This window comes from Coregonus clupeaformis, unplaced genomic scaffold, assembly GCF_020615455.1.
Source record: "Coregonus clupeaformis isolate EN_2021a unplaced genomic scaffold, ASM2061545v1 scaf1558, whole genome shotgun sequence".
In the NCBI taxonomy this organism is placed as follows: Eukaryota; Metazoa; Chordata; class Actinopteri; order Salmoniformes; family Salmonidae; genus Coregonus; species Coregonus clupeaformis.
Window position 1 is genome coordinate 9865 of NW_025535012.1, and position 26219 is coordinate 36083.

General features: G+C 43.8%; 1 protein-coding gene across 1 annotated transcript; it reads left to right on the forward strand.

Annotated features, from left to right (window-relative positions):
- The first annotated feature begins 1959 nt into the window (after positions 1-1959).
- On the forward strand, positions 1960-3420 carry LOC123487238 (gastrula zinc finger protein XlCGF7.1-like). The gene has a single exon (XM_045218417.1). The coding sequence runs from the start codon at positions 1960-1962 to the stop codon at positions 2869-2871; it is 912 nt and encodes a 303-aa protein (XP_045074352.1). The 3' UTR covers positions 2872-3420.
- Positions 3421-26219: the final 22799 nt, after the last annotated feature.

Consider the following 26219-nt stretch of genomic DNA (forward strand, 5'->3'; position numbering starts at 1 on the left):
AACTGTGAAAGACGGAATCTAAAACAAAAATCCAGAAAATCACATTGTATGATTTTTAAGTAATTAATTTGCATTTTATTGCATGACATAAGTATTTGATACATCAGAAAAGCAGAACTTAATATTTGGTACAGAAACCTTTGTTTGCAATTACAGAGATCATACGTTTCCTGTAGGTCTTGACTAGGTTTGCACACACTACAGCAGGGATTTTGGCCCACTCCTCCATACAGACCTTCTCCAGATCCTTCAGGTTTCGGGGCTGTCGCTGGGCAATACGGACTTTCAGCTCCCTCCAAAGATGTTCTATTGGGTTCAGGTCTGGAGACTGGCTAGGCCACTCCAGGACCTTGAGATGCTTCTTACGGAGCCACTCCTTAGTTGCCCTGGCTGTGTGTTTCGGTCGTTGTCATGCTGGAAGACCCAGCCACGATCCATCTTCAATGCTCTTACTGAGGGGAAGGAGGTTGTTGGCCAAGATCTCGCGATACATGGCCCCATCCATCCTCCCCTCAATACGGTGCAGTCGTCCTGTCCCCTTTGCAGAAAAGCATCCCCAAAGAATGATGTTTCCACATCCATGCTTCACGGTTGGGATGGTGTTCTTGGGGTTGTACTCATCCTTCTTCCTCCAAACACGGCGAGTGGAGTTTAGACCAAAAAGCTCTATTTTTGTCTCATCAGACCACATGACCTTCTACCATTCCTCCTCTGGATCATCCAGATGGTCATTGGCAAACTTCAGACGGGCCTGGACATGCGCTGGCTTGAGAAGGGGGACATTGCGTGCAATGCAGGATTTTAATCCATGACGGCATAGTGTGTTACTAATGGTTTTCTTTGAGACTGTGGTCCCAGCTCTCTTCAGGTCATTGACCAGGTCCTGCCGTGTAGTTCTGGGCTGATCCCTCACCTTCCTCATGATCATTGATGCCCCACGAGGTGAGATCTTGCATGGAGCCCCAGACCGAGGGTGATTGACCGTCATCTTGAACTTCTTCCATTTTCTAATAATTGCGCCAACAGTTGTTGCCTTCTCACCAAGCTGCTTGCCTATTGTCCTGTAGCCCATCCCAGCCTTGTGCAGGTCTACAATTTTATCCCTGATGTCCTTACACAGCTCTCTGGTCTTGGCCATTGTGAAGAGGTTGGAGTCTGTCTGATTGAGTGTGTGGACAGGTGTCTTTTATACAGGTAACGAGTTCAAACGGGTGCAGTTAATACAGGTAATGAGTGGAGAACAGGAGGGCTTCTTAAAGAAAAACTAACAGGTCTGTGAGAGCTGGAATTCTTACTGGTTGGTAGGTGATCAAATACTTATGTCATGCAATAAAATGCAAATGAATTACTTTAAAATCATACAATGTGATTTTCTGGATTTTTGTTTTAGATTCTGTCTCTCACAGTTGAAGTGTACCTATGATAAAAATTACAGACCACTACATGCTTTGTAAGTAGGAAAACCTGCAAAATCGGCAGTGTATCAAATACTTGTTCTCCCCACTGTATGTGAGATACAGATGACCAAGACATACGCGCACAGTTCTTTCTGCCTGCCTCCTCCTCCTCCGTCGCGCCGCTCACCTGCTCTTTCTATTCCCTAATGCGTGTTCAGTCTTCGGTCTGTTGCGTAAAAAAAATTATAAAATAAAAACTTTGAAATGTTAAGAAATTTTTTCTATTTGTCACATCACTAGTTTATACAAAGCCCCTTTGTTTCAAACCAAATGTTAGACTAGAAGCATGGGGTAATAATGTCTAAATATTATTTACCTGTGGAGATTAGTTTAGGAATTGCCTGGCTGGGCTGTGGGACAGTGAATGGAATTGTCAACAGGCAATACACGTGGATTATCGTGATTAACTAACAACTATCAACCATTCAGCATTCAAGATCCAAATTTACCATTTTATGAGGGATCTAGTCTGGATTAAACCTCATAGGAAGAGTTTTTAATTATGTGGAGGTTTCATTTAGGTCTGTTTAACCAAATACTCTGTTTGTATTTGGCAGGAGAGAGACCAGACTCTCACTCTGACAGCGGGAAGAGTCCTTCAGGGGAACCAGACTCAGAGACGTCCAAACCAGCGAGACGACACCACACCTCCCATTGTGGAAAGAGTTTTAAGCGGTTATGGACGCTGAAAGAGCATGGGAGAACACACACACGAGAGAAGCTTCATCACTGTTCCGACTGTGGAAAGAGTTTTACCCGGTTAGGACACCTAAGAGCGCATGAGAGAACACACACAGGAGAGAAGCCTTATCACTGTTCCCGCTGTGGAAAGAGTTTTACCCGGTTATGGAACCTGAGGACGCATGAGATTTCACACACAGGAGATAAGCTTTATCACTGTTCCCACTGTGGGAAGAGTTTTACCCAGTTAGGGCACCTAAGAACGCATGAGAGGACACACACAGGAGAGAAGCCTTATCACTGTTCCCACTGTGGAAAGAGTTTTACCCAGTTAGGGCAGCTGAGAACTCATGAGAGGGCACACACAGGAGAGAAGCCTTACCACTGTTCCCATTGTGAAAAGAGTTTTCCCCGGTGGGGGAGCCTGAAAAAGCATGAGTGGATACACACACGTGAAAAGCCCTACCAGTGCTCCTTGTGTGAAAAGAGTTTTACCCAGTTAGGAAACCTGAACCAACATGAGAGGACACACACAGAAGGGGATAAGACATACCACTGCTCCCAGTGTGAAATGAGTTTTACCCGGTTAAGGTATCTGAATAAGCATGAAAGAATACATACACAGGAGGAGAAGACATACCACTGCTCTCAATGTGGAAAGACATTTTCTCAGTCAGAGGACCTGAAATCACATGAGAGAATAGAGGCACTGTGTTCTGACTTATGTTTTTGATTGAGAATGTGTTTTTGTGTATGCCACACAAAACCAAATTGTATGAAAGCTTTCAAAAACAAAATTGGCCTACTTTTCAATTTTTTATCTCGAGACATGATCATATATAAAATTTGATTTTAACATTTTGTTTTGATTAGGAACTTTGATTGATTAGATAGTATCAACCCTTAGATATTCATTTTATGATTTGGATCTTTCAAAATGTAAATTATTAAATAGATTATTGGAATTTGCATTTCTTTTTTTTAACCTTAATCTCTTGAATTTAGTTGTGTTTCATTGCATACATGTTTGTACTATTCATCAAGTTAACGGTGCATGAAAATGTGATGACGTTGTTCTGATAGCCTTGATAAGATGTTGACATGAAAAATATTCACTTCCTCATTATTATTCCATGTCAGAGAAAACACAGCTGCTGATTTGTCAAAAGGTTTGATTAATGCAAAATATTTTGTCTGAAAAAAATATAATGTGGAAACCCAATAGTTAATTATATACATCTACATGATGTATTGTTACACCAGGTAGGAGCAGTATAGACCTAGTCTGTTCATTATATACATCTACATGATGTATTGTTACACCATGTAGGAGCAGTATAGACCTAGTCTGTTCATTATATACATCTACATGATGTATTGTTACACCATGTAGGAGTAGTATAGAGCTAGTCTGTTCATGATATACATCTACATGATGTATTGTTACACCATGTAGGAGCAGTATAGAGTTACAGTACAAGACCAAAAGTATGTGGACACCTGCTCGTCGAACATCTAATTTCAAAATCATTGCCATTAATATGGAGTTGGTCCCCCCCTTTGCTGCTATAACAGCCTCCACTCTTCTGGGAAATCTTTCCACTAAATGTTGGAACATTGCTGTGGCGACTTGCTTCCATTCAGCCACAAGAGCATTAGTGAGGTCGGGCACTGATGTTGGGCGATTTGGCCTGGCTCGCAGTCAGCGTTCTAATTCATCCCAAAGGTGTTCGATGGGGTTGAGTTCAGGGCTCTGTGCAGGCCAGTCAAGTTCTTCCATACCGATCTCGACAAACCATTTCTGTATGGACCTCGCTTTGTGCATGGGGTTATTGTCTTGCTGAAACAGGAAAAGGCCTTCCCCAAACTGTTGCCACAAAGTTGGAAGCACAGAATCGTATAGAATGTCATTGTATGCTGTAGCGTTAAGATTTCCCTTCACTGGAACTAAGGGGCCTTGCCCGAACCATGAAAATCTGCCCCAGACCATTATTCCTCTTCCACCTAACTTTACAGTTGCCACTATGCTATAAGGTGGCAACTGTAAAGCCAGGTGCCACTGGCTATAAGGTGAATGCACCAATTTGTAAGTCGCTCTGGATAAGAGCGTCTGCTAAATGACGTAAATGTAAGCTAATCATACAAATAAAAAATTAAAACCATTATTTAAAAAAAATGCCTTAAAGTATTTGTTTTGAGAGTTCTAATGTAACTGTCCCCACTACATCAAAAAATACTTGAATACATGTAATTATGTCCTCTAAACATTTAATTGAACATTCTGTAGAATTTCATTCATTACTATGCTATGGAGGACTGCTCCTACTGGCGAGTGCCAATATGGCCGACCCGTGGCTTGAAAGCCTCTCAATGGCCAATACATAGCATCTGCAATCCAGGATTCAAATACATAATTTCTTATGACATTGTTTGCCAGAATGATATGAATATTTTCCCAAACTGCGTTACCCACTCCAGTCAGCAGATGACGATGTGACTCTTTCAAGTGATGTTTCTTGCTTTAGCTACGTGTAATCTAGTGGACGGGACGGGAAGCTTTTTCAACAACAACATAACTACTCATTAGCTGCCTTGGTATCTTGCTAGAAAACATAAAACCAAAACATCGGGGATCTTGGAACCATTTTGTGAATATTAACCTCAGTGTTTTAGACGCACTGTGTATTTACTCCATTTCGTATATATGTTGTTAGTCAAGCTAGCTGGTTAAGATAGCGTCTAGCCGAGTGCTAGGCTATCGCTAATTAACAAGCAAGCTAGGTAGCTAGCTAACATCCACAACCATGAGCTCAATAAGCTACTCGCCCCCTACTAAAGAAGAGGTCCGCTGGACGGAGAAAGAAGCTCTGGGACTGAACATTGTCGTGAAAGAGGAAGAGGAGGATATCACAGTGAAAGAGGAAGAGATGACTGTTACAGTCAAAGAAGAAGATAAAGAAGCTTTCGGAATGAAAGAAGAAGAGGAGGAGAAAGCTATCACATTGAAAGAAGAAGATGTTACAGTGAAAGGAGAGGAAGAAGGTTTTGGAGTAAATGGGGTGATGGATGTTACAGTGAAAGAAGAGGAAGAAGGTTTTGGAGTAAATGGGGTGATGGATGTTACAGTGAAAGAAGAGGATGCCGTTTTTGGAGTGAAAGAGGAGGAGGAGGACATGACTGTCACAGGGAAAGGAGAGGAAGAAGCTTTCACGGTGAAAGAGGATGTTTTAGTGAAGGAAGACAAGTACCTTTTTCAAGTGAAAGAGGAGGAGGAAGAAAAGATGACTATCACAGTGAAAGAGGAGAAGGAGGATGACGAAGAGGAGGAGGAGACTGGAGATCAGATTAACACCAGTGAGTATTGTCTTTAAAACAGGGGCACAAACTATGCAGTTCTTGAACTAATGTGTGGTTTTAAAGGGGCATTCTACTGAAGTTGTACACTTCAATATGTTGGTCTGTACTGTAGGAATTGTTATGTTGGTCTGTACTGTAGGAGTTGTTATGTTGGTCTGTACTGTAGGAATTGTTATGTTGGTCTGTACTGTAGGAGTTGTTATGTTGGTCTGTACTGTAGGAGTTGTTATGTTGGTCTGTACTGTAGGAGTTGTTATGTTGGTCTGTACTGTAGGAGTTGTTATGTTGGTCTGTACTGTAGGAGTTGTTATGTTGGTCTGTACTGTAGGAGTTGTTATGTTGGTCTGTACTATAGGAGTTGTTATGTTGGTCTGTACTGTAGGAGTTGTTATGTTGGTCTGTACTGTAGGAGTTGTTATGTTGGTCTGTACTGTAGGAGTTGTTATGTTGGTCTGTACTGTAGGAGTTGTTATGTTGGTCTGTACTGTAGGAGTTGTTATGTTGGTCTGTACTGTAGGAGTTGTTATGTTGGTCTGTACTGTAGGAGTTGTTATGTTGGTCTGTACTGTAGGAGTTGTTATGTTGGTCTGTACTGTAGGAGTTGTTATGTTGGTCTGTACTGTAGGAGTTGTTATGTTGGTCTGTACTGTAGGAGTTGTTATGTTGGTCTGTACTGTAGGAGTTGTTATGTTGGTCTGTACTGTAGGAGTTGTTAAAGACTGGGGGCCACCAACAAAATGTTAACTATGAAAAACAGCATCTCTATAAATCAATTCAAATTGTATTTGTCACATACGTGTGTTTATCAGATATTATAGCGGGTGTAGTGAAATGCTTGTGCTTCTAGCTCCGACAGTGCAGTAATATCTAATTTGCAAATAAATTCATTAAAAATCCTACAATGTGATTTTCTTGATTTTTTTTTCTCAATTTGTCTGTCATAGTTGACGTGTACCTATGATGAACATTACAGGCCTCTCTCATCTTTTTAAGTGGGAGAACTTGCACAATTGGTGGCTGACTAAATACTTTTTTCCCCCACTGTAGGTAGGGATAAAGTGACTAGGCAACAGGATAGATAAACAGTAACAGGAGCGTATGTGTTGAGTCAAAAGAGTAAATGCAGATAGTCCGGGTAGCTAGTGGTTAACTATTTAACTAACTATTTATGGCTTGGGGGTAGAAGCTGTTCAGGGTCCTGTTGGTTCCAGACTTGGTCCATTGGTACCGCTTGCCGTGCGGTAGCAGAAAGAACAGTCTATGACTTGGGTGGCTGGAGTCTTTGACAATTTTTAGGGCCTTCCTCTGACACCGCCTGGTATAGATGTCCTGGATGGCAGGGAGCTCGGCCCCAGTGATGTACTGGGCCGTACGCACTACCCTCTGTAGCGTGTACCCTCTATTTAATTGTGTAAAGGCAGGATGCAGGGCTGTGTTCCAAACAAAACAACTACAAAGTGTGCTTGCTTTAGTTCCTCAACGGAACAGCTATGAGAGCTCAAAAAGCTCCTTATAGTTGAAGAGTTCTTTGAGTAATAAAATGCATTGAAACCTCACACTCAAACGCTTGTAATTTCTTTGCTTTATGTTGTACCTACACCAAATTCAGATTTGGGGTAGGTATGATGTATGCACTCACTAACTGTAAGTCTGCTAAATGACTAAAATGTAAAATATATAAATGCGGCGAAAGTACAGTAAATGTAAAATGCACATGAAATCAACAGTGTAATTTACATTTATGTAATTTAGCAGATGCTCTTATCCAGAGCGACTTACAAATTGGTGTATTCAACTTATGATAGCCAGTGGGACAACCACTTTTTAAAATATTTTATTTTTTATGGGGGGGGGAGGGGTAGAAGGATTACTATTATACTATTCCAGGTATTCCTTAAAGAGGTAGGTCTCCGGAAGGTGGTCAGTGACTCTGCTGTCCTGGCGTCGTGGGGGAGCTTGTTCCACCATTGGGGTGCCAGAGCAGCGAATAGCTTTGACTGGGCTTAGCGGGAACTGTGCTTCCGTAGAGATAGGGGGGCTAGCAGGCCAGAGGTGGATGAACGTAGTGCCCTCGTTTGGGTGTAGGGTCTGATCAGAGCCTGACGGTAAGGAGGTGCCATTCCCCTCACAGCTCCGTAGGCAAGCACCATGGTCTTGTAGTAGATGCGAGCCTCAACTGGAAGCCAGTGGAGTGTGCGGAGGAGTGGGGTGACATGAGAGAACTTGGGAAGGTTGAAGACCAGGACGGCTGCAGCGTTCTGCAGCGTTCTGGATAAGTTGTAGGGTTTAATGGCACAGGCAGGGAGCCCAGCCAACAGCGAGTTGCAGTAATCCAGACGGGAGATGACAAGTGCCTGGATTAGGACCTGTGCCGCTTTCTGTGAAGGTAGGGTCGTACTCTGCGAATGTTGTAGAGCATGAACCTGCAGGATCAGGTCACCGCTTTGATGTTAGCAGAGAACGACAGGGTGTTGTCCAGGGTCACGCCAAGGTTCTTTGCACTCTGGGAAGAGGACACAATGGAGTTGTCAACCGTGATGGCGAGATCATGGAGCGGGCAGTCCTTCCCCGGGAGGAAGAGCAGCTCCGTCTTGCCGAGGTTCAGCTTGAGGTGGTGATCCGACATCCACACTGATATGTCTGCCAGACATGCAGAGATGCGATTCGCCACCTGGTTATCAGAAGGGGGAAAGGAGAAAATTAATTGTGTGTCGTCTGCGTAGCAATGATAGGAGAGACCATGTGAGGATATGTCAGCCAAGTGACTTGGTGTATAGAGAGAATAGGAGAGGGCCTAGAACTGAGCCCTGGGGGACACCAGTGGTGAGAGCACGTGGTGCGGAGACAGATTCTCGCCACGCCACCTGGTAGGAGCAACCTGTCATGTAGGACGCAATCCAATAGTGAGCAGCGCCGGAGATGCCCAACTCGGAGAGGGTGGAGAGGAGGATCTGATGGTTCACAGTATCAAAGGCAGCAGATAGGTCTAGAAGGATAAGAGCAGAGGAGAGAGAGTTAGCAGCAGAAACAGAGGAAGAGAATGTAGAGAGGAGGGAGTGAAAAGATGACAGGTCTGCAGGGAGTCTAGTTTTTCTCCATTTCAGCTCAGCGGAAGAGGGTGAGAGGGTGAGGTCAAAAGAGGAAAGGAGTGGAATAAAGGAGGCAGAGAGAAATGTGTCAAAGGCAGACGTAGGGAGGTTAAAGTCACCCAGACCTGTGAGGGGTGAGCCATCCTCAGGAAAGGAACTTGTCAAGCTCATTGATGAACTCTCCAAGGGAACCTGGAGGGCGATAAATGATAAGGATGTTAAGCTTGAATGGGCTAGTGACTGTGACAGCATGGAATTCAAATGAGGAGATATGTCCACTTGGGAGAGATGAGGATTCCTGTGCCACTGCTGCGCTGACCAGATGCTCTCGGGGTATGCGAGAACACATGATCAGACGAGGAAAGAGCAGTAGGAGTAGCAGTGTTTTCTGTGGTAATCCATGTTTCCGTCAGCGCCAAGAAGTCGAGGGACTGGAGGGTAGCATAGGCTGAGATGAACTCTGCCTTGTTGGCCGCAGAACGGCAGTTCCAGAGGCTGCCGGAGACCTGGAACTCCACGTGTGTCAGGTGAAATGTTGTCCTCACCTTTAGTCTAATAACTGTTCCCTTTTAATCGCTACCATGGTTATGCCTTCATATTTCTTCTGTAAGAAACTTTTCAATTTAGCCCTATCCATAAAGACCAATTCCCACACGTGTAAGGGGTTAAGCATGACGTGGAGAGAGGAGTGCCAGGGAAACCTTTAAGAGTGTGTTATTCATAGTAATCCACAGGGTTGAGTGACTTGTTGCATTTTTTAAAGGTTATTATTATATTCTTTCTAAATTGCAACATTGTTGAAGAGGTCGGAGAGGCAGATACTGTAACAAGGTTGATATAAATCCCCCTCTGTTACAAACTAAATGTTAGACTGAAAGCATGGGGTAAAAATGTCCATATGATTTTTTCAGTGGAGATTTGTTTATAAATTGCCTGGCTGGGCTGTGGGGCAGTGGATGTGTAGGATAATTCAAATGGAACTGTTAACAGGTATGACCAGTGGATTATCATGCATAACTTACAGCTATCAACCAATCAGCATCCAGGATCCAAACTAACCATTTTATATTTAGGGATCTAGTCTGGATTTAAACCTCATAGACAGTTTTATCATGTGAAGATTTTATTCAGGTCTCTCTGTTTAACCAAATACTCTGTCTTTGACAGGAGAGAGACCAGACTCTCATTCTGACAGTGGGAAGAGTCCTTCAGAGGAACCAGACCCAGAGACATCCAAACCAGCAAGACCACACCAATGCTCCCAGTGTGGAAAGAGATTTATCCGCATAGGGCATCTGAAAGAACATAAGAGAACACACACAGGGAGAAGCCTTATCACTGCTCCCAGTGTGGAAAGGGTTTTGGACAGTCAGGGTATCTAAAAGTGCATAAAAGAAAACACACTGGAGAGAAGCCGTATCAATGCTCCCAGTGTGAAAATACATTTTTCTCATCAGGGAACCTGAAATCACATGAGAGAACACATTCTGTAGAGAGGCCTTTCGAATGCTCTCAGTGTGGAAAGAGATTTATTCAGTCATCGCATCTGAAAGATCATCAGAGAATACACACAGGAGAAAAACCGTTCCAATGCTCTCAGTGTGGAAAGGGTTTTACCTGGGTAGGGAGCCTGAAAGCACATGAGATGAAACACACCGGAGAGAAGCCTTTTCAGTGCTCACAGTGTGGAAAAAGTTTTACCCGGTTAGGGAACTTAAAAACTCATGAGATGACACACACAGGAGAGAAGCCTTTCCACTGCTCCCTGTGTGGAAAAAGTTTTAGCCATTTATGGAACCTGAAAATGCATGAGAAGACACACAAAGGAGAGAAGCCTCACCTCTGCTCCCAGTGTGGAAAGGGTTTTGTTCAGTTAGTGCACCTAAAAAAACATCTAAGGACACACACAGGAGAGTAGCCTCACATCTGCTCCCAGTGTGGAAAGGGTTTTGTTCAGTTAAGTGGCCTGAAAGAGCACGAGAGAGAATACATACAGATCTTAAGGAGCAGGAGACATACCATAGGAGCAGGGAAAGCTTCATTCCGGCAGGACAGATGTAGGCTGAACAGTAGGACATAGGACAGATGTAGGCTGAACAGTAGGACATAGGACAGATGTAGGCTGAACAGTAGGACATAGGACAGATGAAGGCTGCTGAACAGTGGGACATAGGACAGATGTAGGCTGCTGAACAGTGGGACATAGGACAGATGTACTGATTTTCCAGTGTTTTCCGTACAGCATGTATTATAGTGTATTGTGTTTGACTTCACAAAATGAATTTCTATGTAAATGGACAATAAAGTATATCGTTTTTGGAATTGGAATTACTTTCTGAATTTAAATGGAATTGACCCCAACCCTGGTTTTGACTGTTTATGCACCATTACATCTAATTGTACATATGAAATCATACTCGAAAATAGGCCTACATTTGTTTTGATTTTTTTATCTCGAGACATGATCATATCTAACAGACCTGGGTTCAAATACTAGTTCAGGTATTTCAATTACTTTTCAATAAATTTCTAAACAAGTATTTAGATTATCTTTATTTGAAAAAATAAATGTATTTGAAAATAGTTGTGAATGTACTTAGTAGTTTCATTTTGAAGTAACAAACAACTTAACATGTACAGGTCTTATTTCACTCTGTAATCACAATATGCAGCCCATACTTTACATTGGTGTTTCATGAAAGAGGACAAGTTGCCATGTTACATTTAGAAAACATCAGGGTGTCAAAAAGCTTGTCAGTCATTGAGCAGCGATCTGGTCTGAAGATACTGAGAAGCCACTCCACAGCGGTTGGGGATGCTGGGACATGTAGGTAAGCAGTGGGGATGCTGGGACATGGAGTTAAGCAGTGGGGGGTGCTGGGACATGTAGGTAAGCAGTGGGGGGATGCTGGGACATGGAGTAAGCAGTGGGGGGGTGCTGGGACATGGAGTAAGCAGTGGGGATGTTGGGACATGGAGTAAGCAGTGGGGGATGCTGGGACATGGAGTAAGCAGTGGGGGATGCTGGGACATGGAGTAAGCAGTGGGGGATGCTGGGACATGTAGGTAAGCAGTGGGGGATGCTGGGACATGGAGTAAGCAGTGGGGGATGCTGGGACATGGAGTAAGCAGTGGGGGATGCTGGGACATGGAGTAAGCAGTGGGGGATGCTGGGACATGGAGTAAGCAGTGGGGGATGCTGGGACATGTAGGTGCAACTCAGCTCAGTGTTGGTATGTGTGACTGTGTGTATTCCAGGATTTCAGAGGATCAGTAGTAGATGGAAGATATGGGGTGATGATGCCCTCCTCAATGTCTTTGTTGTTTGGAGTACATGCAGCTGTGCTTGGTTGTGCCGGGAAACCAAACAGTCAACATTTCTTTGCTGGTGGTGGGGTTAAGGTTCAAGGTGGATCAACTGAAGTTGAAGTTGCCCGTCGTTTGGTGCTACGCAGATCCGGTGGTGAGCGCGAGATGGAGGAGACCCTGTCTGTCCTTTTGAGTTTTGATGCAGAGTGTTTACCGGATAAAGTCATGCTAGAGTATATAAGTTATCCCGTGAGAGCTTTTGTTTCCCGAACCCACTACGGTGTTCCAGGTGCCAAGTTTATGGTCATGTTGCAGCAGTATGCAGGAGGGAGATTCCGAGGTGTGCGAAGTGTGCAGGAGGGCATGGGACAAAAGAGTGTGTCGTTTCGGTGGGAAAAAGTGGTGTTACAATCGTGGGGATCAGAAATGTTGCTGGGGATCAGAAATGGCCTGTGCAAGTGAGACAGATGAACGTTTCCAGGGTGAGAGCAGTGCAGAAAGTGTCATACGCTGAGGCAGTGAGGGAAGTAGAGGGTGATGGGAAAAGCGTGAGGGAGACTGAGAGGATCCCTGAGAGTAGCAGGCCAGTACAGAGGGACCGGAACGGTCTGTGCTTTAGTAAGGTTGGCTTCTTGGCAGTTTATTGCTGTGGTCATTATTTGTATCGTACAGATTGAAAATAAATCCCAAAAGATTGAATTGGTAGTAGCTACAGCAGAGAAGTTATTGATATCAGAGATTTTAGTGCAGAAGAACTACAGGGGGTTTTGAGAGAAGGGGTTCCAGACTCCCAGGCCAACAGCCTGCTGTAGGATCTGATGGGGATAGTAGTGGATATAGGGTTAGATGGGGATAGTAGTGGATATAGGGTTAGATGGGGATAGTAGTGTATATAGGGTTAGATGGGGATAGTAGTGGATATAGGGTTAGATGGGGATAGTAGTGGATATAGGGTTAGATGGGGATAGTTGTGGGTATAGGGTTAGATGGGGATAGTAGTGGATATAGGGTTAGATGGGGATAGTAGTGGATATAGGGTTAGATGGGGATAGTAGTGGATATAGGGTTAGATGGGGATAGTAGTGGATATAGGGTTAGATGGGGATAGTAGTGGATATGGGGTTAGATGGGGATAGTAGTGGATATAGGGTTAGATGGGGATAGTAGTGGGTATAGGGTTAGATGGGGATAGTAGTGTATATAGGGTTAGATGGGGATAGTAGTGGATATAGGGTTAGATGGGGATAGTAGTGTATATAGGGTTAGATGGGGGATAATAGTGGGTATAGGGTTAGATGGGGATAGTAGTGGATATAGGGTTAGATGGGGATAGTAGTGTATATAGGGTTAGATGGGGATAATAGTGGGTATAGGGTTAGATGGGGATAGTAGTGGATATAGGGTTAGATGGGGATAGTAGTGGATATAGGGTTAGATGGGGATAGTAGTGGATATAGGGTTAGATGGGGATAGTAGTGGATATAGGGTTAGATGGGGATAGTAGTGGATATAGGGTTAGATGGGGATAGTAGTGGATATAGGGTTAGATGGGGATAGTAGTGGATATAGGGTTAGATGGGGATAGTAGTGGATATAGGGTTAGATGGGGATAGTAGTGGATATAGGGTTAGATGGGGATAGTAGTGTATATAGGGTTAGATGGGGATAGTAGTGTATATAGGGTTAGATGGGGATAATAGTGGGTATAGGGTTAGATGGGGATAGTAGTGGATATAGGGTTAGATGGGGATAGTAGTGGATATAGGGTTAGATGGGGATAGTAGTGGATATGGGGTTATATGGGGATAGTAGTGGATATAGGGTTAGATGGGATAGTAGTGGATATAGGGTTAGATGGGGATAGTAGTGGATATATAGGGTTAGATGGGGATAGTAGTGGATATAGGGTTAGATGGGGATAGTAGTGGATATGGGGTTATATGGGGATAGTAGTGGATATAGGGTTAGATGGGGATAGTAGTGGATATAGGGTTGGATGGGGATAGTAGTGGATATAGGGTTAGATGGGGATAGTAGTGTATATAGGGTTAGATGGATATAGTAGTGGATATAGGGTTAGATGGGGATAATAGTGGGTATAGTGTTAGATGGGGATAGTAGTGGATATAGGGTTAGATGGGGATAGTAGTGGATATAGGGTTAGATGGGGATAGTAGTGGATGTAGGGTTAGATGGGGATAGTAGTGGATATAGGGTTAGATGGGGATAGTAGTGTATATAGGGTTAGATGGGGATAGTAGTGGATATAGGGTTAGATGGGGATAGTAGTGGATATAGGGTTAGATGGGGATAGTTGTGGGTATAGGGTTAGATGGGGATAGTAGTGGATATAGGGTTAGATGGGGATAGTAGTGGATATAGGGTTAGATGGGGATAGTAGTGGATATAGGGTTAGATGGGGAAAGTAGTGAATATAGGGTTAGATGGGGATAGTAGTGGATATGGGGTTAGATGGGGATAGTAGTGGATATAGGGTTAGATGGGGATAGTAGTGGGTATAGGGTTAGATGGGGATAGTAGTGTATATAGGGTTAGATGGGGATAGTAGTGGATATAGGGTTAGATGGGGATAGTAGTGTATATAGGGTTAGATGGGGATAATAGTGGGTATAGGGTTAGATGGGGATAGTAGTGGATATAGGGTTAGATGGGGATAGTAGTGTATATAGGGTTAGATGGGGATAATAGTGGGTATAGGGTTAGATGGGGATAGTAGTGGATATAGGGTTAGATGGGGATAGTAGTGGATATAGGGTTAGATGGGGATAGTAGTGGATATAGGGTTAGATGGGGATAGTAGTGGATATAGGGTTAGATGGGGATAGTAGTGGATATAGGGTTAGATGGGGATAGTAGTGGATATAGGGTTAGATGGGGATAGTAGTGGATATAGGGTTAGATGGGGATAGTAGTGGATATAGGGTTAGATGGGGATAGTAGTGGATATAGGGTTAGATGGGGATAGTAGTGTATATAGGGTTAGATGGGGATAGTAGTGTATATAGGGTTAGATGGGGATAATAGTGGGTATAGGGTTAGATGGGGATAGTAGTGGATATAGGGTTAGATGGGGATAGTAGTGGATATAGGGTTAGATGGGGATAGTAGTGGATATGGGGTTATATGGGGATAGTAGTGGATATAGGGTTAGATGGGATAGTAGTGGATATAGGGTTAGATGGGGATAGTAGTGGATATATAGGGTTAGATGGGGATAGTAGTGGATATAGGGTTAGATGGGGATAGTAGTGGATATGGGGTTATATGGGGATAGTAGTGGATATAGGGTTAGATGGGGATAGTAGTGGATATAGGGTTGGATGGGGGATAGTAGTGGATATAGGGTTAGATGGGGATAGTAGTGTATATAGGGTTAGATGGATATAGTAGTGGATATAGGGTTAGATGGGGATAATAGTGGGTATAGTGTTAGATGGGGATAGTAGTGGATATAGGGTTAGATGGGGATAGTAGTGGATATAGGGTTAGATGGGGATAGTAGTGGATGTAGGGTTAGATGGGGATAGTAGTGGATGTAGGGTTAGATGGGGATAGTAGTGGATATAGGGTTAGATGGGGATAGTAGTGGATATAGGGTTAGATGGGGATAGTAGTGGATATAGGGTTAGATGGGGATAGTAGTGTATATAGGGTTAGATGGGGATAGTAGTGGATATAGGGTTGGATGGGGATAGTAGTGGATATAGGGTTAGATGGGGATAGTAGTGGATATAGGGTTAGATGGGGATAGTAGTGGATATAGGGTTAGATGGGGATAGTAGTGGCTATAGGGTTAGATGGGGATAGTAGTGGATATAGGGTTAGATGGGGATAGTAGTGGATATAGGGTTAGATGGGGATAGTAGTGGATATAGGGTTAGATGGATATAGTAGTGGATATAGGGTTAGATGGGGATAGTAGTGGATATAGGGTTAGATGGGGATAGTAGTGGATATAGGGTTAGATGGGGATAGTAGTGGATATAGGGTTAGATGGGGATAGTAGTGTATATAGGGTTAGATGGGGATAATAGTGGGTATAGTGTTAGATGGGGATAGTAGTGGATATAGGGTTAGATGGGGATAGTAGTGGATGTAGGGTTAGATGGGGATAGTAGTGGATGTAGGGTTAGATGGGGATAGTAGTGGATATAGGGTTAGATGGGGATAGTAGTGGATATAGGGTTAGATGGGGATAGTAGTGGATATAGGGTTAGATGGGGATAGTAGTGTATATAGGGTTAGATGGGGATAGTAGTGGATATAGGGTTGGATGGGGATAGTAGTGGATATAGGGTTAGATGGGGATAGTAGTGGATATAGGGTTAGATGGGGATAGTAGTGGATATAGGGTTAGATGGGGATAGTAGTGGATATAGGGTTAGATGGGGATAGTAGTGGCTATAGGGTTAGATGGGGATAGTAGTGGATATAGGGTTAGATGGGGATAGTAGTGGATATAGGGTTAGATGGGGATAGTAGTGGATATAGGGTTAGATGGGGATAGTAGTGGATATAAGGTTAGATGGGGATAGTAGTGGATATAGGGTTGGATGGGGATAGTAGTGTATATAGGGTTAGATGGATATAGTAGTGGATATAGGGTTAGATGGGGATAGTAGTGGATATAGGGTTAGATGGGGATAGTAGTGGTTATAGGGTTAGATGGGGATAGTAGTGGATATAGGGTTAGATGGGGATAGTAGTGTATATAGGGTTAGATGGGGATAATAGTGGGTATAGTGTTAGATGGGGATAGTAGTGGATATAGGGTTAGATGGGGATAGTAGTGGATATAGGGTTAGATGGGGATAGTAGTGGATATAGGGTTAGATGGGGATAGTAGTGTATATAGGGTTAGATGGGGATAGTAGTGGATATAGGGTTAGATGGGGATAGTAGTGTATATAGGGTTAGATGGGGATAGTAGTGGATGTAGGGTTAGATGGGGATAGTAGTGGATGTAGGGTTAGATGGGGATAGTAGTGGATATAGGGTTAGATGGGGATAGTAGTGGATATAGGGTTAGATGGGGATAGTAGTGGCTATAGGGTTAGATGGGGATAGTAGTGTATATAGGGTTAGATGGGGATAGTAGTGGATATAGGGTTGGATGGGGATAGTAGTGGATATAGGGTTAGATGGGGATAGTAGTGGATATAGGGTTAGATGGGGATAGTAGTGGATATAGGGTTAGATGGGGATAGTAGTGGATATAGGGTTAGATGGGGATAGTAGTGGCTATAGGGTTAGATGGGGATAGTAGTGGATATAGGGTTAGATGGGGATAGTAGTGGATATAGGGTTAGATGGGGATAGTAGTGGATATAGGGTTAGATGGGGATAGTAGTGGATATAGGGTTAGATGGGGATAGTAGTGGATATGGGGTTAGATGGGGATAGTAGTGTATATAGGGTTAGATGGGGATAGTAGTGTATATAGGGTTAGATGGGGATAGTAGTGGATATAGGGTTAGATGGGGATAGTAGTGGATATAGGGTTAGATGGGGATAGTAGTGGATATGGGGTTAGATGGGGACAGTAGTGGATATAGGGTTAGATGGGGATAGTAGTGTATATAGGGTTAGATGGGGATAGTAGTGTATATAGGGTTAGATGGGGATAGTAGTGGATATAGGGTTAGATGGGGATAGTAGTGGATATAGGGTTAGATGGGGATAGTAGTGTATATAGGGTTAGATGGGGATAGTAGTGGATATAGGGTTAGATGGGGATAGTAGTGGATATAGGGTTAGATGGGGAGATAGTAGTGGATATAGGGTTAGATGGGGATACTAGTGTATATAGGGTTAGATGGGGATAGTAGTGGATATAGGGTTAGATGGGGATAGTAGTGGATATAGGGTTAGATGGGGATAGTAGTGTATATATTTCAAAACTGAAATATCACATTTACATAAGTATTCAGACCCTTTACTAAGTACTTTGTTGAAGAACCTTTGGCAGTAATTACAGCTGTGAGTCTTCTTGGGTATGATTCTACAAGCTTGGCACACCTGTATTTAGGAAGTTTCTCCCATTTTTCTCTGCAGATCCTCTCAAACTCTGTCAGTTTGGTTGGGGAGTGTCACTGCACAGCTATTTTCAGGAGATGTTCTATCCAGTTCAAGTTCAGTCTCTGGCTGGGCCACGCAAGGACATTCAGAGACCGAAGCCACTCCTGCGTTGTCTTGGCTGTGTGCTTAGGGACGTTGTCCTGTTGGAAGGCGAACCTTCGCCCGAGTCTGAGGTCCTGAGCGCTCTGGAGCAGGTTTTCATTAAGGTTCTCTCTGTATTTTGCTCCGTTCATCTTTCCCTCCATCCTGACTCGTCTCCTAGTCCCTGGAGCTGAAAAACATCCCCACTGCTGCCACCACCATGCTTCACCATAGCGATGGTGCCAGGTTTCCTCCAGACGTGAAGCTTGGCATTCAGGCCAAAGAGTTCAATCTTGGTTTCATCAGACCAGAGAATCTTGTTTCTCATGGTCTGAGAGTCCTTTAGGTGCCTTTTGGCAAACTCCAAGCGGGCTGTCATATGCCTTTTACTGAGGAGTGGCTTCCGGCTGGCCACTCTACCATAAAGGCCTGGCTGGTAGTGCTGCAGAGATGGTTGTCCTTCTGGAAGCTTCTCCCATCTCCACAGAGGTACTCTGGAGCTCTGTCAGAGTGACCATCGGGTTCTTGGTCATCTCCCTGACCAAGGCCCATCTCCCCCGATTGCTCAGTTTTGCCAGGCGGCCAGCTCTAGGAAGAGTCTTGGTGGTTCCAAACTTCTTCCATTTAAGAATGATGGAGGCCACTGTGTTCTTGGGGACCTTCAATGCTGCAGAATATTTTTGGTACCCTTTTCCAGATCTGTGCCTCGACATAATCCTGTCTCTGAGCTCTACGGACAATTCCTTCGACCTCATGGCTTGGTTCTTGCTCTGACATGCACTATCAACTGTGGGACCTTATATATACAGGTGTGTGCCTTTCCAAATCATGTCCAATCAATTGAATTTACCACAGGTGGACTCCAATCAAGTTGTAGAAACACATCAAGGATGATCAACAGAAACAGGATGCACCTGAGCTCAATTTCAAGGGTCTGAATACTTATGTAAATAATGTATTTCTGTTTTTTATCAATTTTAAAAAATTGCACATATTTCTAAAAAACAGTTTTTGCTTTGTCATTATGGGGTATTGTGTGTAGATTGATGAGGGGAAAAAACAATTTCAATTTTATAATAAGGCTGTAACGTAACAAAATGCGGAAAAAGTGAAGGGGTCTGAATACATTCCGAATAGCAATAAGGCACCTCGGGGATTTGTGGTATCCAGGCACGCTGCGTTGCGTCATAAGAACAGCCCTTGGCCGTGGTGTATTGGCCGTATGCCACACCACCTCGTGCCTTATTGCTTAAATATACCACATTACTTCTTACTAGTAATCCGTTTATTGTTTTAGAAACATGACATGCTCATCCGTTTTTTGTGTTTTGTTGGTGTAATTTTAGCTAATTTGGTGTAATTTTTGGCTGGTAAAAAATCTGAGTGGCTGGTAGATTTTTAATCTATCTGCCACAGTGGCTGGTGGACAAAATAAGTTCATTTTAGGCCCTGTTGGCAAGGGTCTTTACTTCAACATTATTGTATTTTGATGTATTTCTAATACCCTTTGACTTTTTCAGGTAGATGGTTTCTAAGACCCCTTTTCCATCTGGTTGACCAGAAATCAAAGCCATTACTTTTTAAGATGGAATATGGTTGACAAATCTATCTATGTCTTCATTTCCCAAAGATATAGACTCTTAGCTTTCATTTGACACCCAATTTGACATGCTCCTACTATGAACTTCACATGTTGGTGCTCATGGGTCCTTTCACATGGAAATGACCTGGGACACATGGTAAGCTTTAACTTTATGCTGCACATGCATGGATAAGTTTTAAGGCATCATGCTGTGAAATAAAGTAAAGAAAGTGTTTGATCCTATTAGGAATGTTTCTGAGGTGTAGGAATGCTTTTGACAGACTGGTTTCGTCTGGACAAACAAAAAAACTCAAAACCTCAAACTAACTATAAATAGTAGAAATTAATATACAAATATTGAAAGCATTTAATGAGAAAAAAATGGCAAACACCTTTTCACCTGCAAACACACGAGACCAACTCAAGTTTGAATTCAGTCATGGCCGCTGCATTTCTTAATGAGCAAGATTGAAAACAAGGCCAAATCACTAAGTTCAGCCCTCTTTAAACTGTGTATTTTATTTTGATTATAGATTTTTATTGATTGAATACAAGATATTTCAAAATGTAAATTATTAAAAGGATGAATAGAATGTGCATTTCTAAATTCTAACCTTGAAAACCTCTTGAATGTAGTTGTATTCTTTAATTGAGTTAATTTGTGTACTTGTCATCAAGCTAGAGGTGAATGAAAATGTGATGAAGTTGTTCTGAAAACAGCATTGATAAGTTGTTGACATTAAAAACATTCACTACCTCATGAATGTTTCCATCAGTATCATTTCACCATGTCAGCAACAACGTGTGCTGATTTGTAAAAAAAAAAAAAAACATTTTTATCTGAATAGAATGTGGAACGCGGTTAGTGGAAGTTCATTATATACATCTACATGATGTATTGTTACACCATGTAGGAGCAGTATAGAGCTAGTCTGTTCATTATATACATCTACATGATGTATTGTTACACCATGTAGGAGCAGTATAGAGCTAGTCTGTTCATTATATACATCTACATGACGTATTGTTACACCATGTAGGAGCAGAAGGCTGCGTTTAGACGTTTTTTTCACTAATTGGTCTTTTGACTAATCAGATCTGATTTGAAAAGATCTGTTGTAATTGGTCAAAAGACCAATTAGTGGAAAAATTTGCAGAATTGGGCTGCCTGTGTAAACGAAAATGAAATAAATGACAAATAAACGTTTTCCTGAAAATAAAATACATATTTCCTTAAACAGCATTACCCACTCCAGTCAGCAGATGGCGATATGAGTTTTACAGGCGATGCTGCCAGAGTGTGACGTGACGTATAAGCTAGTGGACGGGACACTTATTCAACAACAACAGTTAATCAGCCACCTAGGTAGCTTGCTAGCCAACATAGCCGAAACATTTGAGCTTTTTTAGACGTTTTCGGTGTATATTAAGCACTGTGTTTTAAACACACGTCTTTCGTATCTACTAGTTACCCATTTCCCCCTCCCTTCATATTTACGTTGTCGGTCAGCTGACTGGTTAAATTAGCACTAGGCTAGTCGCTTATGCTAACTATCTAGCTAGCTTAAAAACATCCAGGACCATGAGTTCACTAAACTACTCTCCCCCTGCTAAAGAAGAGGAGGTCTGCTGGACTGAGAAACAGGGTCTGTGGCTTAATGTTGTCGTGAAAGAAGAGGAGGAAGAGGAGGATGTCACAGTGAAAGGCGATGAAGAAGCTTTCAGAGTGAAAGAGGAGGATGAGGAAGAGATTACTGTCACATTGAAAGAGGAGGATGAGGAAGAGATTACTGTCACATTGAAAGAGGAGGACGAGGATGAAGAGGATGAGACTGGAGAGCTGATTAACACCAGTGAGTACTATCTTAAAAACAGGAGCACAAACTGCCAGTTGTTGAACTGATGTGTGGTTTCAAAGTGAATTCGAACAACAACAAAATGGCCGCCATGACACTCGTTTTGGTACATTTACATTACATTTTAGTCATTTAGCAGACGCTCTTATCCAGAGCGACTTACAGTTAGTGAATACATATATTATTTTTTATACTGGCCCCCCGTGGGAATCGAACCCACAACCCTGGTGTTGCAAACGCCATGCTCTATCAACTGAGCTACATCCCGGCCGGCCATTCCCTCCCCTACCCTGGACGACGCTGGGCCAATTGTGCGCCGCCCATCAGTCTCCCGGTCGCGGCCGGCTGCGACAGAGCCTGGATTCGAACCAGGATCTCTAGTGGCAGCTAAAGGTTGTGTGCTGGAGACACCGGTATGTAACCACTGTCAAATTCCATTAAATATCTATGAATACAAGGACTGACCATCCACAAGATAAAAATAATAGTTTTAAGCAGGTTTTCAAACTATACAGTGTTTGTTTACAAAAAATCATTAAACAAGATATCAGCCAAATCGACGTGTAAATTACAACACATATTTCAGTTTTCAATAACATGGCTGAATGGAATTTCTACTAAGGAGACTCAGTGCATCCAATGGCAATGTCCACAATAGGTATAGAGCCCCACAGTGGAGGTGTCATATTACCCATAAAACCTAGCGGTCAAACACGGAAATGGTTCCAATCGTTTTTCCACCATACATTTTTCCCATGGGGAATTTTAGAAACACTTCAAATAAGGGCTGTGTGTTGTGTAGGCTTACCCTGGCGTGACGTTTTGATAACCGTGTAAATGTATCTTGGACAAGGTGACTTTTAACAATATATTCAGCTCTATTTACTCTCAGATTCGAAAATACTAATTGACATCATGCAAGACTACAAATCCCTGCAAGCTTCTGCACGTCCATTTACGAAGAAAGTTTGCAGTGTAACTGCAGGTACAGTACAGTATAACTGCACTTTTACTGCAGTTTCAAAATTGTAATATTTTTTTGTGAGGGTCGTCTCTTGCTGGCACCTTTGCTAACAGGTATTGTGTCAATTTAAAACTTGCTTGACACAGTTCACAGAATAGTCAATGTAGACATTTAGGCAGTTTATTCATTACTAGATTTAGCTAACATTACCTAGTTAATCCAGAGATTTTTACTTTTGTCTCAATTCGGCAGTCTCCTTCAGGTCATCGTGTAATTTGTAGTTCTTAATGATAGCCACATTAGCAGCTAATTAGCATTTCATTTTGGGGTTGTAAATACTAGCGAATATATTGATAAAAGCCACCTTGTTCTACAGCAGTTACACCTCCCACATCGACTAGACTAGGGGTGCGTTCAGTTCGCTTTAACGTTTGTTACATTTACATTGACATTTTAGTCATTTAGCAGACGCTCTTATCCAGAGCGACTTACAGTTAGTGAATGTATACATGTTTTTCTTTCTTTTTTTTCCTTTTTTTTTATACTGGCCCCCCCATGTGGGAAACGAACCCACATCCCTGCCGGCCAAACCATCCCCTACCTTGGACGACGCTGGACCAATTGTGCGCCGCCCATTGGTTACGTTGGGGAACGGTTTGTTCTGAACGACACGTTTCCCCAAAACGTTTTTGTATGTTCTTGAGCAGACTTTGATGTATGTTTGGTGGGTGTGCCGGGGTGTGGCTTGAAGCAATTAGCGGATTTGATTATGCTGATCCACAGGGCACCGGACAAAGGCCAGTCATTTTTTACTTTAGTTTATTTTGTAAATATCTTAACTCTTTCTTGAACTGCGTTGTTGGGTAAGGGCTTGTAAGTAAGTATTTCACGTAAGGTCTACTACACCTGTTGTATTCGGCGCGTGACAAATCAAATGTGATTTGATATGGGCTTTTTAGGGGAGCTCTGATGCCGCCCTTTGCGAAGTAGTGCCCACTTTGTCAAAGGCAGGGGACGCAAAATATTTATCTTGTCCATTCCCAGCGTGCCTCTCCAGTGTGCTGTTGGAGAGACGCATCGCTGCTGCGCTCCACCAACGTTCCGTCATGTAGCAGATACAGGATATGGTAAAAAGAGTATGTGGCCTTTTCTGTAGCCTCCAGGCTGAAGATGACAATGTCATGAGATGGAAACCTTTTTACGTCATTCAGGTTTCTCCGATGAAATAGGCGCCCAATCAAATATATGTGTTTCAAGGTCAAATTCCCTGGTTCAAGGTCATTATTGCTTTTATAAATCGGTAGCATAAAAAATATTATTTTAACGGGTACATTTGTTTTTGCATTCTGAAGTTGCAACCCAAACGGGCTAGTCGTTAGTTATTTTCTCATGTTTTGACCCAGTCGTTAATTAGAATAATTATATTCATTTGACGTTGCTATGCTAAACAAATCATTGGCATGTCGCTAGCTAGCAAGAGATTCAATGATGATGATGAGACGAGTCTGAGCTAACCAAGCTAGTTGGTGATGTTAATAGTGACGTTTCCATTGATGGCACACGAGTGGAAGAACTGTCCATGGTCCTTGCGCTGGTTGGTGACAGCCAGTGCTTGTCTCTTCTTTGCTGGCAAGGGAGAGATTGCATTTGTAAAATGATATATTGTTGCACAGGTCGTAGAGGCAGACGTATGTTTATACAACCCCCAACTGTTGCAAACCAAATAGTAGCATGGAAAAATTGTGTAGATGTTTTTTTCCTGAGTGAGATTAAGTTTATGCATTTCCTGCTTGGGCTGCGGGACAGTGGAATTATGAGATTAACACATCATGGTATTTTGCAGGAGTTGCTGTTCCACAACTCCCGCATATCGACCAATCAGCATCCAAGATCCAAACAACACGTTTTATAATCCACTTTAGAATCCGATTGGTCCAGCAGGCTGTCTAGAACCCGATTTGGTCCAGCAGGCTGTCATTCAACTTTAGAACCCCATTGGTCCAGCAGGCGGGAGTCAAGTGGCGGGAAGATAAACAGATCATATACAAAGACCCAGACTTCAAAGTTGACCCACCAGACCTACCTCCCAACATCACCCCAGTGGACACCAGACCTACCTCCCAACATCACCCCAGTGGACACCAGACCTACCTCCCAACATCACCCCGGTGGACACCAGACCTACCTCCCAACATCACCCCTGGTGGACACCAGACCTACCTCCCAACATCACCCCGGTGGACACCAGACCTACCTCCCAACATCACCCCGGTGGACACCAGAACTACCTCCCAACATCACCCCGCTGGACACCAGACCTACCTCCCAACATCACCCCGGTGGACACCAGAACTACCTCCCAACATCACCCCGGTGGACACCAGACCTACCTCCCAACATCACCCCGCTGGACACCAGAACTACCTCCCAACATCACCCCGCTGGACACCAGAACTACCTCCCAACATCACCCCGGTGGACACCAGAACTACCTCCCAACATCACCCTGCTGGACACCAGACCTACCTCCCAACATCACCCTGCTGGACACCAGACCTACCTCCCAACATCGCCCCGGTGGACACCAGACCCACCTCCCAACATCGCCCAGGTGGACACCAGACCCACCTCCCAACATCACCCCGGTGGACACCAGACCCACCTCCCAACATCACCCCGGTGGACACCAGACCTACCTCCCAACATCACCCCGGTGGACACCAGAACTACCTCCCAACATCACCCTGCTGGACACCAGACCTACCTCCCAACATCACCCCGCTGGACACCAGAACTACCTCCCAACATCACCCCGCTGGACACCAGAACTACCTCCCAACATCACCCCGGTGGACACCAGAACTACCTCCCAACATCACCCTGCTGGACACCAGACCTACCTCCCAACATCGCCCCGGTGGACACCAGACCCACCTCCCAACATCACCCCAGTGGACACCAGACCTACCTCCCAACATCACCCTGCTGGACACCAGACCTACCTCCCAACATCACCCGCTGGACACCAGAACTACCTCCCAACATCACCCCGCTGGACACCAGAACTACCTCCCAACATCACCCCGGTGGACACCAGAACTACCTCCCAACATCACCCTGCTGGACACCAGACCTACCTCCCAACATCGCCCCGGTGGACACCAGAACTACCCCCCAACATCGCCCCGGTGGACACCAGAACTACCTCCCAACATCGCCCCGGTGGACACCAGAACTACCTCCCAACATCACCCCGGTGGACACCAGAACTACCTCCCAACATCACCCCGGTGGACACCAGACCTACCTCCCAACATCGCCCCGGTGGACACCAGAACTACCTCCCAACATCACCCCGGTGGACACCAGACCTACCTCCCAACATCGCCCCGGTGGACACCAGAACTACCTCCCAACATCACCCCGGCGGACACCAGAACTACCTCCCAACATCACCCCGGTGGACACCAGACCTACCTCCCAACATCACCCCGGTGGACACCAGACCTACCTCCCAACATCACCCCGGTGGACACCAGACCTACCTCCCAACATCACCCTGTAGAATGTTCATTTAAATGATGCTAACTGATGTGGCTCATGCAATGGAATGTAATTTTTTGTAATGTCAGTGGAGTTGATTCAACAAATCACAGCACAGATTGATATATAAGCAGTATAGATTTTGGCTCACTACATTTACATGTTGGTCCATTTAGCAGACGCTCTTATCCAGAGCGACTA

Coding starts and splice junctions, on each gene's coding strand:
- LOC123487238 (XM_045218417.1), top strand. CDS start 1,960: ATGTGGAGGTTTCATTTAGGTCTGTTTAACCAAATACTCTGTTTGTAT.